We start from the raw sequence: 16,078 nt of genomic DNA, 5'->3' as shown, positions 1-16,078 counted from the left end.
AATACCTTCATCGCTCTGCTGTGTTTACTTGTTTTGGGCACTATGGAGCAAATAAATTCGAGTCTACTTCAGGGACCTTGAAATCCCGGAGTTTGAAGCTTCGCATCCTACACAGTGCTCCCCATGTATAATGCAACGCAGCGAGCAGCATGCCAGCCACGTAGCGTAGCATCCACAATCAGGACGGGGAGGTGATTATAGCTATTGTATGGGAGGAAATTAAAATGAGCCCCGGGTCATTACTATCGATCTGCCAGGAGAGAGCCGCAGAGTGGAAAGAAACCGAGAGGAGTAGATGAGGAGGGGAGGAGAGAGTGCCGAACGGGGGAGATGGATGCAGATAACTCCAGGTGTATATTTGTGGGATTATTTTTGTGTGTCTTCAACTGCTGTTGCACTTAAAAGGTCTTCAGACATTTCTTTGATCAACGATAGCTTTAGAATGAAATCTTACATCTTCAGTACATTTGAGTCTGAGGATTTCTGTGTTTTCTTTTACTTTGTCATCATTTTCTTATTAAGTAAAAGTTTAAAACCTTTCTCTCCCCAAACAGGTGGACCTCCATACTCTGAAGGTGCTTACCGGCATTGCCACACAGGGCGCCATTTCAAAGGAAACGCAGAAGAATTACTTTGTTACCTCCTTCAAGCTAGAGGTCAGCACGAACGGAGAAGACTGGATGATCTACAGACACGGCAAAAACCATAAGGTAGGTTCAAACACACGAGGCGGGAGCTGCTAACCGGCGTCGGGCTCCGCTGGCATCTTGATGGGAGAGGTGGACGGAAATATGAGATGGATTATATGCAGCAAGAGTTGACCTCAAGCCCAAAATTTAACTGGTGTCTGCAATTACAGCCTTTCCACTGCTATTCAGTTGGCCTCATTTAAGGCTTTATGACTGAGCCAGAACCAGCACGAGTCTCCAGGCTCTCGGTGATATCTGACATCATTGTATGCAACTGCATTTACACTGCACATTCTGCTTTCCCATCCCATCTGGTTTCTTTTAGTTTCTGGTCTGAGCTCTGCCTAACGTTGACCTGATTGGGGCCGGGTTCCAAGCTGTTTTTCTCTGAGGTGTTAAGGCATGATGTGTCATCAGTGTGCACGCTGCAGTCTGGCCAGCCAGGTAGAAATAAAGCAGACGGCATTAAGAGTCTTAATGGTTGAGACTGCAATTAAAGTAAAAGAACATTCCAGTGGTTTTGGCTGGTTTTTCCATCAGAGGCGTTCTCCCCCTGCCCGTGGTCACACATGTTTGTCCTGCGGTCTAACGCCACGTCTGACTTTGTGCTGTAAACCTTTATTTCTTCATGAATGCTAATGCATGCACGCAGTCACATATGCATGCGCTTTGCTATGAGAGGGAAACAGGAGCTCCAGTCTAACCATGTGGAATTCCTTAGTGGAGATCCCACAAGACTTACAGCAAATGTTAACTCCCACAGAAGTGATGGTGGGATAAAACAGCACACAATAAAAGATGGGGATGATGGATGATTGAGGAAATGAGGGAATTTCTTCAGTTATATTTACAACATATTAAGCTTAGTTAACTTTTATTTTTAAGGAAAAAAGCTAATATCTTTGGTCATTTGTGTTATGTGGTAATAAACGGCATCTGTTTTACAGTAAATGGAAGGAATAATCTTTTACATTTCCTGTGGAAATTTGGACTACAATAATAGGAGCTCAAACATGATGTCAAAGTCGATGGTCTCATTAACTGTCCACAAAAATCTAGGCAAAAATAAAAGTTTATAGCTTTTAGAAAACTTCTTTATATATATATTTTATTTTTCCCAGGCATGTGTAAGTGTAACCGATCATATTTTAGATTAATATCTCCATCATAAGTTACAGGCACTGGCCTAAATGCTCACAGCACACAGCAGTTTATCTAGGAACTTGGATAAATCAAGAGATGACAGGTTTGTGATATTCCTGGGAAGGGTGAGGCTGAAGCTGTGGGAGCGAGAGGGTTAATAGTGTTCTGCAATCATTGGTGAACATATGCATGGGTTTTTTGAGGACCTGCAACATGGCTTACCAAAAATGCAGTTCACTCTTTCTCCTACCAAAGCTGGAAAATAGTGTCATTTTCAGCAGTGAATGTCTCCCTGGGACTGCAGAAGCAAGCATGCTAGTGCAAAGAGCTGGGAGACACAGGGACGCCGCACAACTGTGCACTTTTTAGCTATTCTAATTTTTAATATAATGCTTCATTATTTCAAGTTTGGATTGGAGCGCATTTCTAATGCTTTTGCATGTTTTATGCATGCATCATTCTCAACTACAAAGGTATAACTCAACTGCAGATCTTCATTTTTAGTGGCGCTAAAGTAAATCCACCGAATAATGAGCCATGATACTGTCCATGCAGACACGCAGCAGCTACAGCCCAGTTTCACAGTGACATCGGGCAACGAGACAATAAAAACATCCAATATGCAAAACAGATTAATGTGTCGAGGCTAGTTGCTGGTGTCACCGCGCATAATCCTGCTTGTTTCAGCCACAACCCTGGAAAGCTGTTTGGAGCTGAATACCAAGGGAGACATTGAGTTGCACGTGTGTGTGTGTGTGTGTGTGTGTGTGTGTATGTGACGAGGAGGGGATTGCCATAAATCAGCAGCACACAGAGAAACTCACACACACACACACACACACACACACACACACACACACACACACACACACACACAGGCAGGGTCTTTCTAGCTGTTTGGCTCCCTGGTGTGCCAGTCTGTGCCGTAATCTGAGGCTTCGGCTCAGTGTTGTCCAGCACCCCTTTTAATCCACATCTACACACCACTGTCTCAGTGCCATAATAAGGATATTATGCAGATACGTACAAATATTGTGAATGTGTTGTGGCAGCATTATGTTAGATCAGAACAAAACGGCCGAGTGGATGATGGTCATTTATCTGACGATGAAACGATGATGTCAACATCTTGTCCTTTCTCGGTTGACACGCCTCAGACGGCCACTCAGCACTGGCCTTGCCCTGCTGACTTTCTCTATCGTCTTTCAGGGGTTGTTGTCGTGAGTTTGTGTGTGTCTGTGTTTTAAGCTAGAAAGATATAAATCACTCCACAGCAGTGGCCAAGACCTTTTTGGCAGTGTGTTTTATTCTGCAGTTTGTAAAACGCTGCGTCTGCATTAACAGGATAATTCAAGGAAATTGTATTTCATAATTGAAAGCAGATCCTGGATCAGTTTATGCGATAGATCACAGTTTTCCTTTTGTCTCGCGGAAGCCTTAAATCAACACGGCTAAGTTATTAATTTTGAGAAGTCGTAGCTGTTTTAGCCATCCAGGAAATAAACAGAAGTGCCCCGACTGTACACCTATCCATCCATCTCCCCTTCTTGACATTTTCATTCACTTGCCTCTTCACTAGTTCTCTCAGAAGCTCTTCATCCATCAATTGCTCCCTCCACGTCTCCTCGTTCACTCACTTCACATCTTCCTTCGGCCTCTCCTTACACTCTCTCCGCTCTCACAGCTCTCCATCATTCGCTCTCCCTCCTCCTCCTGTCTCTGAGAAAGTCATCAGGAAATACGCCGGCACGTTTGCGCCGCTTAAACAAATGCCTTTTGTGCTTGGCAGCAGCGATGCTTCGGTTTGTGTGCGTTAATTTGGAAGAATTATTGAGTTAGTGTTTTATGGGCAAGAGGCATTAAAGCAGGACAAAAAAATAATGGAAGCCACATGGATAGTTTGTTCTTGCAAAACCACCATGCATGAAATAATTAAACATATATAGTGGAGCACAAACACGCCAAACAGCACACGCAGACATGTGACTAGATGCATTTACATCCTCTATCTTTTTGCATATTAACTAATCAGACACTTCTTGTGCACACATACACACACAGGTATGCGCACACACTGTGGCTTTAAACATCTGGGAGCCTGCCTGCAAGGGCGGTGCTGCTGTCACACAGCATCGTGATGATTTGTGTGATCTGTAATGTATTTGATAATGTCATTAAAGGCCTGTCGTGAACCAGATGGGGCATATGGAATACATGTTAACTTGGAGAAACTTTTCAGGCGCAAGCATGGAGTAATATCCAGACTTAATTTGTTCCTATTTGTACTTACAGACACTACCAGAGGAAAAGGGGAATGACAGACAGATGGGAAAATGTATTTGTTATTCTTATTGTGAAGCAGCGATTTGCCAAGGTTTAATCGAGAGGTCGTTGAATTTGCATTAGCCACAAAGAGATTTGTACCTGTAACTTTCTGTGTGGCGCGTTGTGCGCACGACAAGTAAGGCAGCAGTTTTCTGCAGCACGAGGCCTCGGCGTGAGAAATTATGTCGTCTCAGTTGCAGTTTTTATCTTTAGGAGCTTGAGAACTTCTCTATATAGCTAGATTTGAGCTTGACGTGGGACAAGTGTCATTACGTAGCCCCACAGAATTGCTGCAGGCAGACCTGTCTGTGGCCATTACAGAACTGGACCTCGGCCAAGACCAAAACCTCCTATTCCCACTTTAATCTGTGGGAGGGAGGATGGATGGAGAGAGAGGGATGGAGGATGGAGACGTGGGTGGAATGAGCAGGAGAGAGAGGGATCGTGATGGGAGGAAAGTGTAGAAAAGTTGAAAAAAAAATCAGGAAAAAAGTAATGGAAAAAAGCAAAAGGTTAGGCTGATAGAGAGAGGAGAGACCGAGCAGGAGGAGGAAGAGAGGTGGGAGCAATGCAGGTTCATAGGGGAACAAGTGAGTGAAGGAAAGAGGCAGGCGGGGGGAAAGAAGTGTTCATAGGGGAATCATGGAGCAAAAGAAACAGGGATAGATGGATGAAGCAGGAGAGGGGGAATAATGAGAATAGCAGACAGGGGTGTTGACCACAAATCCCTCTGGATAGTTCAGAGGTCTCAGCAACACAGCCTGGAAAGATGTCAGGAGAGAGAAGGAAAATAAAGCGACAGAGTAGAGGGAGGTGAGGGAAAAGCAGAAGGGAGGGCCGGGTCAGCGCAGAGCAGGAGAAAAGAGTTTGTGACAAATGAAGAAAGAAAAGCTCGGAGAAAAAGCGAGAAAAGGGACAACAGGGGATATTACGAAGGTGCCGTGTGTCGTTTGGTCTGTGAGATTTGTGCATTGTTCTGCCACACACACACAGACACACACAGACACACACACACACGCGCTCAGATTCAGCTGTCAAAGACAGGTTACCTCCCCGAAGTCTCCGTGTGCGCCAGCATGTGCCTGTGTTTGGCCTTCTTTGATGGAACGAGAGGAGATGGGGGGTGTTTTATTATTTTATAACTCAACGCATGCACATGCACACGACGCACACTCGGCACAGACATTTGAATAATTCAGCGCGTCTGTGCCGGCCCTCTCTGGCTGACTGACTGTGGCCTTGCGTGTTCTTTACTTTCCCGTGAGGTGAGCGCACTCGTTTGTCAGTCGCCTTTCCTGTAGTTACTCGCTAGATCTGATTCGCTGCCTTTTGCCTGCAAACCAGAATCTGCTACCCAGAACTCTATTGTTATTCAGCGGAGCAGGTGTGTGTAAATGAAGGAAAAATGGTATTCACTTCATGTCGGCCACCTTTGAGCTTCACTGAGAAATAAAAGTACTATTTGAAGTTTCTCTTTATGTTATTTTGTTAAGAGTATTTCTGTTTGCTTTTGTGTGTGTGTGTGTGTGTGTGTGTGTGTGTGTGTGTGTGTGTGTGTGTGTGTGTGTGTGTATGTGTGTGTGTGTGTGTGTGTGTGTGTGTGTTGGAGACAGACAAAGGGGGGAGGAGCATCTGTTCACCCTACTCTTTGCCAGTATCAGCTTCCCTTGTCTTCTTACCTTGGTGGAAACATCAGCCCATTTACAAATGCAGACAGACTCTCTCACACACACAAACACAGGCTTAATAACCTGAGCTGGGCTGCAGGTGTAGTCCATTAGCTGATTGTTATTGAAGCCTTTTAGACTGAGACTGTTAACAGTGTATTTAGTTTGGTTTAAGACCTCAGGGACGCTGCGTATCCCCTTACACCTCTCTGTGGAGTCTCGCTGCGGAGCCACGACCTGGGAGCCGTTACGGGAATGCGATATTTTTGTTTGCATGTGTGCGCAAACTCACGTGTGTGTGTCATCTTTGAGATGTTTCATTCTGAAGTGTCCCTGCTCTTAAATTCACTTTATTATGAGACTGATGTGCGGGCAGACACCCGTCCACACAATCAAAAGTTCACATACTTTGACTTTTAACAAACGTGGCAGCATAAAATATGGCCTACGTGTAGAAAAACATATTAAATTTTTAACAAGCCGGTCAGGTTATAAATATTTATGGGGCTATTTCTTACCAGGAGAGGCGCCTGACAGCTAGAATGGCTGGCCTCTAAGGTCTCCCTGTGTCCGAGCAGGTTAAATCCAGGTGTTCTGGCTTTCTCCTGAATCATCTCCCGCATGATTCTGAACTGATTCTGCAGTGTGCATGGTTTGTGTCTTAACCCTGTGAAGGACGGGCAGCTGTATCCCATATTTTTCCCAATATCAGCCAGGATAGCCTCCAGCTGCCCCGTGACCCTGCAAGTGATGACCCTGAACGAAGCTGGTAACTGAAACAGTAACAGAACCAAGTTCGTGTCAAAGTTCTTGCTCACAGCTCCGCGGAGCCAAACACTGTTTGTGCAAACGTTAAGCTGCAAAAAAAGCTGCAGATTAGACTTTCACGCAAACATACACGTGTGCAGAAGTATCCACACACACGTAAAAGTGTGTGTGATTGTATATGTGCCCACTGAAAATGTTTCAGTGGGCACCCTGGGAAATCAGAAAGCACCCGCCAGCCCCCAACTCCTCAGAGTGAGACTTCATAATTACACTTTTACACAGTGACACACACACCCTGACACACACACACACACACACACTTGTAATTACAGTCTGCTACCACAATCCCATTAAGTCTTTGGGGCCTGTAGGCATTTTTCCATCATTTAACAGGTCACAGTTTCTAGTATGAATGCTTTTGTAAGGGCGTGAGTTCACAGAGGCCGACTTTGTGCTGTACACCCACTGGGTCACGGGTTCAATTCCCAGCTGGCCTGGTGGCCTGCTTCTGTTCTGTTCCAAGTCACAAACTCCTTTCATCCATATTTTGTCACCCCTGACGAGTCCTGCTGTTCAATGGATTGTAGACAGGAAGAAAAAAGTGATTTTTATCTTTCACACACACACACACACACACACACACAGACGCTCACACGCACACACACACACCTAAAACAAGGCAAACATCTATAAATGCGTAGCCAAGCAAGTAATTGCAATGCCTTTGGCTCTGTTGAACAAGGCTCACCGCTCTGTGTAATAAACACGCTATGATGTTTTCAGCATTAATGTAACATAATAGAAAGAGTGTTAAGGAAAAAGAGGCTTATTTGCTCCTGTAATGAAACAACAGCATGGATTATCTTCCTTGAATTTACAGCCGTTTATCATCAGCGAGAGACGAGATAGAGACATCGGAGAAAAAGACAGAAACGAAGGGAGAAAAGGAAATGAGAGAGCAGAACCCCAGTTGTTCTGTCCTGCTGGGAGACCAGCGGAGATGGCTGTTGGCGAGAGAGACTGTCAGATAGACAGAGATATAAAGCCTTGATGTCAAAGACAAAAAGGGTCCTTCTAGCTTGCATTCAGTTTCCTTTTATCTGAACTTGTGTGCTCAGAGCTCAGAGGGCACCATGTGAGAGCAGAGACACATTACATGCATGTGGGGGGACAGTGGTGTCTGCACGCAGTGTGTTAGCGCATGCCGTGTGTGTGTTTGTGCATCGGGGGGTTACGATGTGTTTTTCTTCATGCTGTTTTCCTGCATGTGTGTGTGTGTGGTTGAGTCGAGAGGACGTGAGAAGAGGATGCTCTCCCACATACTTACGCCCGTGATTTATTGCACACTGCATGCCCTCAGAGTGTGTGTGAGTGTGTGAGTGAACCTTTGCACCCCTTCCCTCCTCGGTGAACAGTCACTTTATTAATTTTGTGGCTTTATGTAATCACGTAGAGGAGAAACATTAATCTGCTGCCTTTTCACCTCACATTAAGTTTCATTAAGTGTTGTCTTGAATCACAGCTGTGGACAGAGGCGTAAACTTAACTACAAAGCAAAAGATTATTGTTTTTCATCATGCCACGGTTTAAAGAAACTAGATGGTTGTATCATATGTGTCATCTTTCTACCACTTACAGTCAGGGGAAAAGAAAGTGCTCACACTTTCACTTCTTTTTTTTTTTTTCCGCCTGTCCCATTTGGTTCTTTAGCCATCAGAATTGTTGTCTGAAGACCAACAAGGATACCCAATGGATTTACTTTGCCAAATGGATCATCGTGGCATTGCCGTATTGGTCCATTTGGTCGATCTTTGTTTTTATTATTTATTATTTATTTATTTTCAGATGTTACAGACGGGACAGACATGAGTGAGGGATAGGAAAGGGAGAAAGAAAGAGGAAGGAAAGGAAAAACAGAAGGGGAGAGGGACAGTGAGAAAGGGGGGGAGAAAAAAAATCTCCTGGATCACCTGTTGAGAGAAGAATAGAAAACAAGCAGAAAAAAAACAAAGCAACATACTAAACACAACACCATCACATTAATCTAGCTAAGTGTAAACAGCAGTAAATACTAAATATTCAATGTTGTTGTGCAGCACGCAGGACAGATGTGCTTCGAAGTAGCAGCCAAGAAGGGTGTAATTTGGGTCTACGAGCAGTGAACACCCGTGTGCATACCTGTGTGGATCAGCGCGCTTGTATTCCAAAGGTTTCTCCATGTAACGATCTGCTAGGGAGTGTGGGGGGGCCACAGCCCCGTCCTCCGGGGTGTGAAGCGGGTATGGAGGAGATCAAAACTCCAGACATCCAGAGGCCCCTCTGTTGGTCTTCCATGGTCTCACACTTTCACTTCTAAGAGTTTACATATCAGGACACAAATGATCACGTGGTCCTCAGCAGGTCAAGTGCATACAGCATCGGATTAATATCAACAATATTAGATTGTGTCATTATTTATTTAACAGAAATTAACCAAAGAAGAGAAAAAACTCAACTCAAATATCTGTGAGCTGATAAAAGGACAATAATTTCAGTTTATTTGGCCAATGTGTAAAATTAAATTAACAGTTTAAAACATTTGAAGGTTAATCCTGCTGTACAGAATAGCTGGGATTTAAGATAAGATAAGATAAGATAACCTTTATTATTATTATCATGTGTATGCAGTACTGTGCACGAATATTAAGCCGCCCTCATTTTCTGTATATTTTGCAAACATACATGGAAATACAGCAACAACTGAGTTTGTGCAATTCTAAATAGTCTTCAGGAGTCGTTCTCCAGGCTTCTCGGAGGTCATTCAGAGCTCTTCTTTGGTTGTTTCTGCCTTTTGTACCTTTCTCTGATTCAACACTGCTTCAATGATGTTGATGTCCGAGCTCTGCAGAGACCAGTCCATGACTGATCATGTTCCACTGTGTTTGTTTTCACAGCACTGCCAGAGTATTGGGATCATTGTTGTGCTAAAAAAGGAAGCTGTTGGCATTCAGACACTCTTTACATGGTTTTGCATGTTGGATCAAAATCAGTTTTATCAAGATCTCCAACACCGGTGGCTAAAATGCAGCAGCAAATCACAAAAGAGCCTCCACCGCGCTCGAGAGATGGCTCTCGTAGCGTGCCGAAAGATACGACTTAAAACTAGTTCTTTGCTACATTGCCTCTTCTTGTTCATTCCCTGAAATAGACGACTTTTTCATGTGTCAATGATTCATAGGTCAGGATTAAGCAGCTTAAAAAACAAGCAAAAAAGCATTTCTCTGAAATTGGATCAGGCAAAAGGACGAGACTGAAAATGAGTGAAAAGCAGCCAATGTCCTTCAGGAAGCCGGAGAACTTTGGCTCAAGAGCATTTAAAAAAAAAGACAAAGTCTGGCTCATTGGAAGGAAATAAAAGAGAGATGACTTTTGCACATCGCTGTATGCAGCTCATAGAAGTGTGACTCAGCAATATTGGGCTGTCTCCCATTATCCTTACTGAGCTCCAGTTCTGCAGACGGACTCCAAACGTCGCACTTCTAAATGTTCCTTTCTGTCTGCAGGTTTTCCATGCCAACGCTGACGCCACGGAGGTGGTCCTCAATCGAATCCCACAGCCGGTCCTGGCCCGCTTCGTGCGGATTAAACCTCAGACGTGGAAGAACGGCATTGCGCTGCGGTTCGAGCTCTACGGCTGTCAGATCACGGGTAAGACAGATGGTGCTTTTTTTTCCTGCGGAGTTTCTCAGACTTTCTCGGGACAGGGGTCAACCTCCTCCTGGGATTCCAGCGAAAACACAGAAGTCAGTTTGTCAAGTGCAGGAATATGTGGAAGGTTTTTCTTTATTTGTATAATCTAATAATAAACAGGTTTGTAATTTGTCCATCCATTAACTCCTATTCATAATTCTGTTCATGCCGCCTTCTTGTCTTTTTCTCCTTTTCACATGTGTGCAACACACCCACCCTCGTGTGCACTCTTGCCCTTTCATATACATACACCCCTTCTCTGTCTCCCCCCCACACACACACACACACACACACACACACTCAGCCCTAATAGAATAATACTAGAGTGTGATGTGTGGGTGATAACATCAGAGAGTAACAGGCTCTCAGCTTTCATCTGCAGCCCTGGCAAACAAACACGATTTCAACCAGCATAATCAGCTCAATACTATAAATAGATAAAACTTAATTAGACTGTCTGTGTTTGTGTGTGCGTCTGTGCGTATATGGTAAAAGACAGAGAGTTTCAATCCATTTGAGCATATCTGTGTGCATGTGTGTCCCGCTCCACTGTATCATTATTAGGTTAGGGCCTCTCTCTGCTGCCATCGTAGCGGCCATTGAGAGGGACAGATATGCTCTTATCCAGGAGGGCTATTTCAGCACCCACACAAATCACAATCACACCGAAACAATATGATACTGAGTGTGTGTGTGTGATAGATAGACAGGGATGTGGAATATATCAGGTATCTTGCCTGTGTTTTTATTTTTTTACTCTATTTTAACACCTGAAATTGCATTATATATCACTCTGCCTTTTTCACTGCTTTCAGGAGTGAGAGCATATATAACCCCCGTTTTTTGGGGCATCGCCCTGCCTTTTGCTCATCCCTGCCACCTTGCGATTCCTGTCATCCATCATGAGAAAAACATTGAGTTTATATGCAAAGTCTTGACACTTTCAAGGCTGGTTTTTGTAACGAGGGATGTCAGAGTTTGATATTTCCGAGGCTCGTGGCGAGAAGCAGAAACTGTTCTGCTGCAGTTTCAGGGAAAATGTCCATAACCTGCTGAAAAAGCCCAAACATACCTGCTAATGGCCATGCAGTATCTTTTCTGAGCACACAGACATGCAGGCAAACACACAGTCAAACACACTGCCAGGGGGAATGTGATAATGCCCTACACAAGCCTATAAAGGCAGACATAAAGCAGTCAGTCACTGACATGTCATTAACTTAAATCACACTTTTATGTCTTCTGCTCTACTTTTTCCTCCGTCTCCCTCTCGTCAGTATGTTTTTCTTCCTCTGTCCTTCTTTTACCTTTGCTGACAGCCACCATTCCTTCTTCCAGCATCCCTTCTTTAAATCTTCCCGTCCCTGCTCTTCCTCCCTCCATCGCTTCTCCCTTAATCTCATTTTATTTTAGCACCGCAGCACTTATCAATCATTTATTTTTAGCACCTTTTACTATTTTTCCCAGCAGGGCTTGTGTAGCGTGTGTATTTGTAGAAACTACACACGTGTGCGTCCAGCTGTGCGTATGCATCAGCTAAGTAGCGCCTCGGCGCCGTACTTGTGAGACCCCGTTAGCAGAAACGGCACAGTGGGAGTTTGTGTTCACCTGTGTGTGGGCGAAACATCAGAGCATACGTGAGAGGAAGTGGGCTTCTGAGAGACCTTTACTGTCCGACTGCTGTGTGCATGTGCGTGCATGTGCGTGCATTTGAGAGCTGAAACTATTTCTGCTATGCTATCTGTAGAGGTGATATGCTGCACTCCTACGTTAAAGGAGCTGCTAAAATACACTGATGCAGGAAATAAGAAACACAAAATAAATGACACGGGAACAGCGTTTCCTTCTAGCTAATCGGTTTTCATGTCTGCTGTAGAGCTCGAAGGAGCCATCCAGCCTGGCTGGAGCTGTTGTTGTTTATTGTTGATTCATTATTTACCATTCTGAGGCACAAACGTCACGGCATTAAACATTCATCTCCGTGAAGACCTGAAGAATGTCACCATCAATCACCGTCAACCTTCACTGTCAGCCGGCTCTCTCTCTTTCCCACTTGCATCTCCCTCGCTCCCTCTTTCTCACCCTTTCCTATTCACTTGCTGCCTTTTCAGTCCATCTCCCCGTTTGACCTTTTGTCTATCTCTTTATCGTCCCTTTGTCCTCTAACTCCTCCTCCTCACCTTTGTCTTCCTTTCCTCCATCGCTCTTGTCTTCGTCCCAGATCAGAACTGGTCACTTTGGTTTTTTTGGTTCCTTTTGTGTTTCGTCATTATTCATGGCAGTACCATATTTTGATGCTTGTCGGACTAAAAACCATTTGTCAGTGTAATAAACAGTATCCCTTTGATCTCCAACATGCTTTCATTAAGTGCTTTCATTTGAGAGTTCTCTGGCTCAATTCCCCATGAAGAATCCCCCTTTGGTAGGCAGGTTAAAATTATGCATCAACTTTGCAGCAGCAGGAAGGCAAAATAATGAAATGGGCTGATGGAAAGCAGCTCAAAGGCACCGCGCCGCGTAACACACAAGTTGTTGTTTGTGTCACAAACACAACATTTTGCTCCCAGATTAGATCAAACAGTGTCGCCAAAATATTCCAGACCTGAAAGCGACGTTCATTTATGAAGGATTGTTAAAAGACAGATGCTTTGGTGTAGCAGGAGCCTGCAGACGGAGAACAGTTTGGACAGTCCAGCATCGTTTGAAGAATCATGAAAATATCAGATTATGGCCCGTTATGTCCAAATTACTTACCAGATACAGTCCTGTGCAAATGTGTCTTTGTATTTTCTGTCTTTGTTACTTTGTTACTAGCAGCCTGTCCCAAAATTCAACTAAAGAAATGTCTTTAGTTGGCTCAATAAAAAATAACAAAGTTTGACAGACATGAAATTGGATTTTTGCACCAACAAGGTGATTCCCAAAGTGCGATTAGCTGGAAACTTGGCATATCTCAGCCTGGTGTGCAGTGTGTCCTTAAAAATTTAAGAAAACTGGACCAAAGTGGCGGACTGAAGAAGAAGTGGTGTGTCCTGGACTGGACTGACTGTGGCTACAGGTCTGATGGAGCGTTGAATGCAAATTGGACATTTCCAGTTCAAGTCGTTGTCAGTATGTACGCAGGAGGTCAGGAGAGCGGTCCAACAGTGAGTGCCAGTGCAGTGAAGGCATATCCTAGCTGAAAAAACACACAGTGGAGCTTCAGTCATGGATGGGTCTCCCCAGGACTCGGACCTCAGCATTACTGAAGCAGTGTAGGATCATCCTGACAGAGGACACAAAGACAGAAACATCCAAAAAGAGCTTTAAATGTCCTTCAGGAAGCCTGGAGAACCGTTCCTGAAGATCCTCAGGGAAATTAGAAGAAAGCCTTTTTAACGAGGAAGGTGGTCGACATGTGCTGTACCTTTATCCCCAACAATACTGCTCCAGATGGCTCAGTAACCCGAGCTCTGGAGGGCCGGAAAATTTGTCTAAAACGATGCATGAGCACTCAGGTATCGGAAACCCAGTGGAGTCCTGGGTGGCATCCGTGTTTGGACGGGTGGATTCAATCTACCTGAGGAACTTGGATGCCATAGAGTGGGCCGAGGAGTGATACAACACGAGGTGTGGTGTCCTTTTGGAATGTCAAAAGAGGGATGTGGAGATACAGAAATTCTTTTATTGCTGCCATATAATCTGCATCATTATAACTGCATTAATAACATTCTTTACAGCATCATTCCATTTAATAATATTTCTTACAGATACTGCATTACAGTTGTTTATTGAAGATGTCCATTTGAGGATCCTTCCATTATGTTAACTTTTATTACAAGTACGGTTAGAAGTATTTTATGCACATTGCATATCTGTGCCTATTTTGAGTTGATGTTCGGTTCATTAAGGGTCTTAAGCTTCACTGCCGTGACTGTCCAGGTGATCCATGCTGAGGGAAACTAGAACATAGAAGGATAACTGCATGCTTACAGTACATATAATACATATAATCTAGGAATAGGCCTGAGCAGAGGCCCAAATGTTTCCAGCTTCTTGTTGCAAACCTGTTGCATTTTATTCTACTTGGTAACAGATGAGCAGAGTCAAGAATTAGCCTCAGAGACCCTGAGGGCTTAAGATTTTCACCTTGTATGGAAGGTGTTATCAAAATGAGAAGTTCTATGTCTGTTTATAGCTATTAAAGATGTACAAGATGTACGATTAACTGTGACTAATGTCAGGAACCTATTTTAATCTGTCATTGACGCCATGGGGGGGGGGGGGGGGGGGGCGTGTACCCCACTGCTTTATAAGTGTCCACAACATGTATTTTGGTCAGAAGACATATGTTGATGTTTTCTCCGGGCTGTTAATAAACTCAACGTTTGATTGCACTTTTCTGGGGCCTCCGTGGTTTGTGACACTGCTCTGCATTGATCGATTTTGCGACATACCAAATATTGATTTTCAAGCGTTGTGCAAACTCCGTTGTTGCCCTATAGACTCTATTTCCATGTATGTTTGCATATCGTTCAATAAGTTGCTGCAGTTGTTTCTTACGAGCGACATATAAAGAACCGATTGCTGTATATTACTCCAGAGGATTTCAGATTTTTAGCTTCCGGGCAGCCTCTAATATTACATAACTAGTTTCATATGCAGCATGAAATTCCCAGCGGTAAACATACAGTGAGCTGTAACAGCAGAGGACAGGAGAGCACATCACTGCATCAAACTTTAAATTCATAAAATCAACCATTTAGCACCAGTGTTGTTGCTGCTTTAATGGTTTTAGCTGCTGACTGATGTTTGAGGCACTGAGTCAGAGGACGGGAATGTTTTCCAAAACGTTCCCAAACTGCTTTTCTTTTATTAACAAAACGAAAAGAAATGAGGGGTATCAATGTTTGTTTTGTGCACTGATTGTAATAAGCTGGCAGAATAAATAGAAATCATCTTTCCTGCCTTAAACTTGATAAAAAATCCTCAGCGGTAGCATTAAGCACTCCTTCCTCTCTGTGTTCTGATCTATCAGATGCCCCCTGCTCAGAGCTGCAGGGCATGTTGTCTGGGTTGCTTCCTGACTCGCAAATCACTGCGTCCTCCATGAGGGACATCCACGGCTCCATGGGGGCCGCCAGGCTGGTGGCCAGTCGATCAGGCTGGTTTCCCAACCCAACGCAACCCATAGTTGGAGAAGAGTGGCTGCAGGTATGTCGCTATAGCCTAGCATCATTCATCTGCTCTGTCTTTTGATTTTTTTAAACTGTGTGTGAGCGGCGAGGGGTGAGCTGTCAATCACAAGGAAGCCACGACGTTGACCAAAACCTGCTTTGTCATAAATTTTACTCTTAATGGCAGCACAGTATAGGAACGCACTTCAGTTTATAACGGAGAACACTTGAAACCAGACACTGAGACCATAAACGTCAGAACATCAGAAAAGGTCGTCTGAAGTGATAAATCAAGCGGGGGTGGGGTCAGTTTCCCAGAGACTTGTTTTTGCAACTAAAGGAGCCATAAAAAAGCATCCACATCTGTCTTTTATAATGTAATCTACGGTTTGGTCAATCAAATACTGCAGGCCGGGCTTTTTCCACACCTGCACTGGCGATCACAACATCCACCGAACCCACAAAATTACTGTAAAATGACACACGTGACAACAGCAGGGTCTCTAAACACTGATGGAGTTTTCAGCCATCGTTTAGATTGCATTTGTGAACTGACCTTGGTCATGAACTGCTATTGAATAGAAAGAAGAACCCATTTCCA

General features: G+C 44.1%; 1 protein-coding gene across 3 annotated transcripts in view; it reads left to right on the top strand.

Annotated features, from left to right (window-relative positions):
* Positions 1-16,078, top strand: part of LOC113008322 (neuropilin-2-like) — a 92,937-nt gene that overhangs the window by 37,129 nt on the left and 39,730 nt on the right. For all 3 annotated transcript variants that reach the window (XM_026145670.1, XM_026145668.1, XM_026145669.1), the window contains exons 7-9: positions 555-710; positions 10,135-10,279; positions 15,339-15,514. In XM_026145670.1, the coding sequence (XP_026001455.1) occupies positions 555-710; positions 10,135-10,279; positions 15,339-15,514 (477 nt within the window). The remainder of the gene's footprint in view (positions 1-554; positions 711-10,134; positions 10,280-15,338; positions 15,515-16,078) is intronic.

The sequence above is a fragment of the Astatotilapia calliptera genome, chromosome 16 (assembly GCF_900246225.1).
Source record: "Astatotilapia calliptera chromosome 16, fAstCal1.2, whole genome shotgun sequence".
NCBI classification, from domain to species: Eukaryota; Metazoa; Chordata; class Actinopteri; order Cichliformes; family Cichlidae; genus Astatotilapia; species Astatotilapia calliptera.
This window is presented reverse-complemented; position numbering and strand designations above follow the sequence as displayed.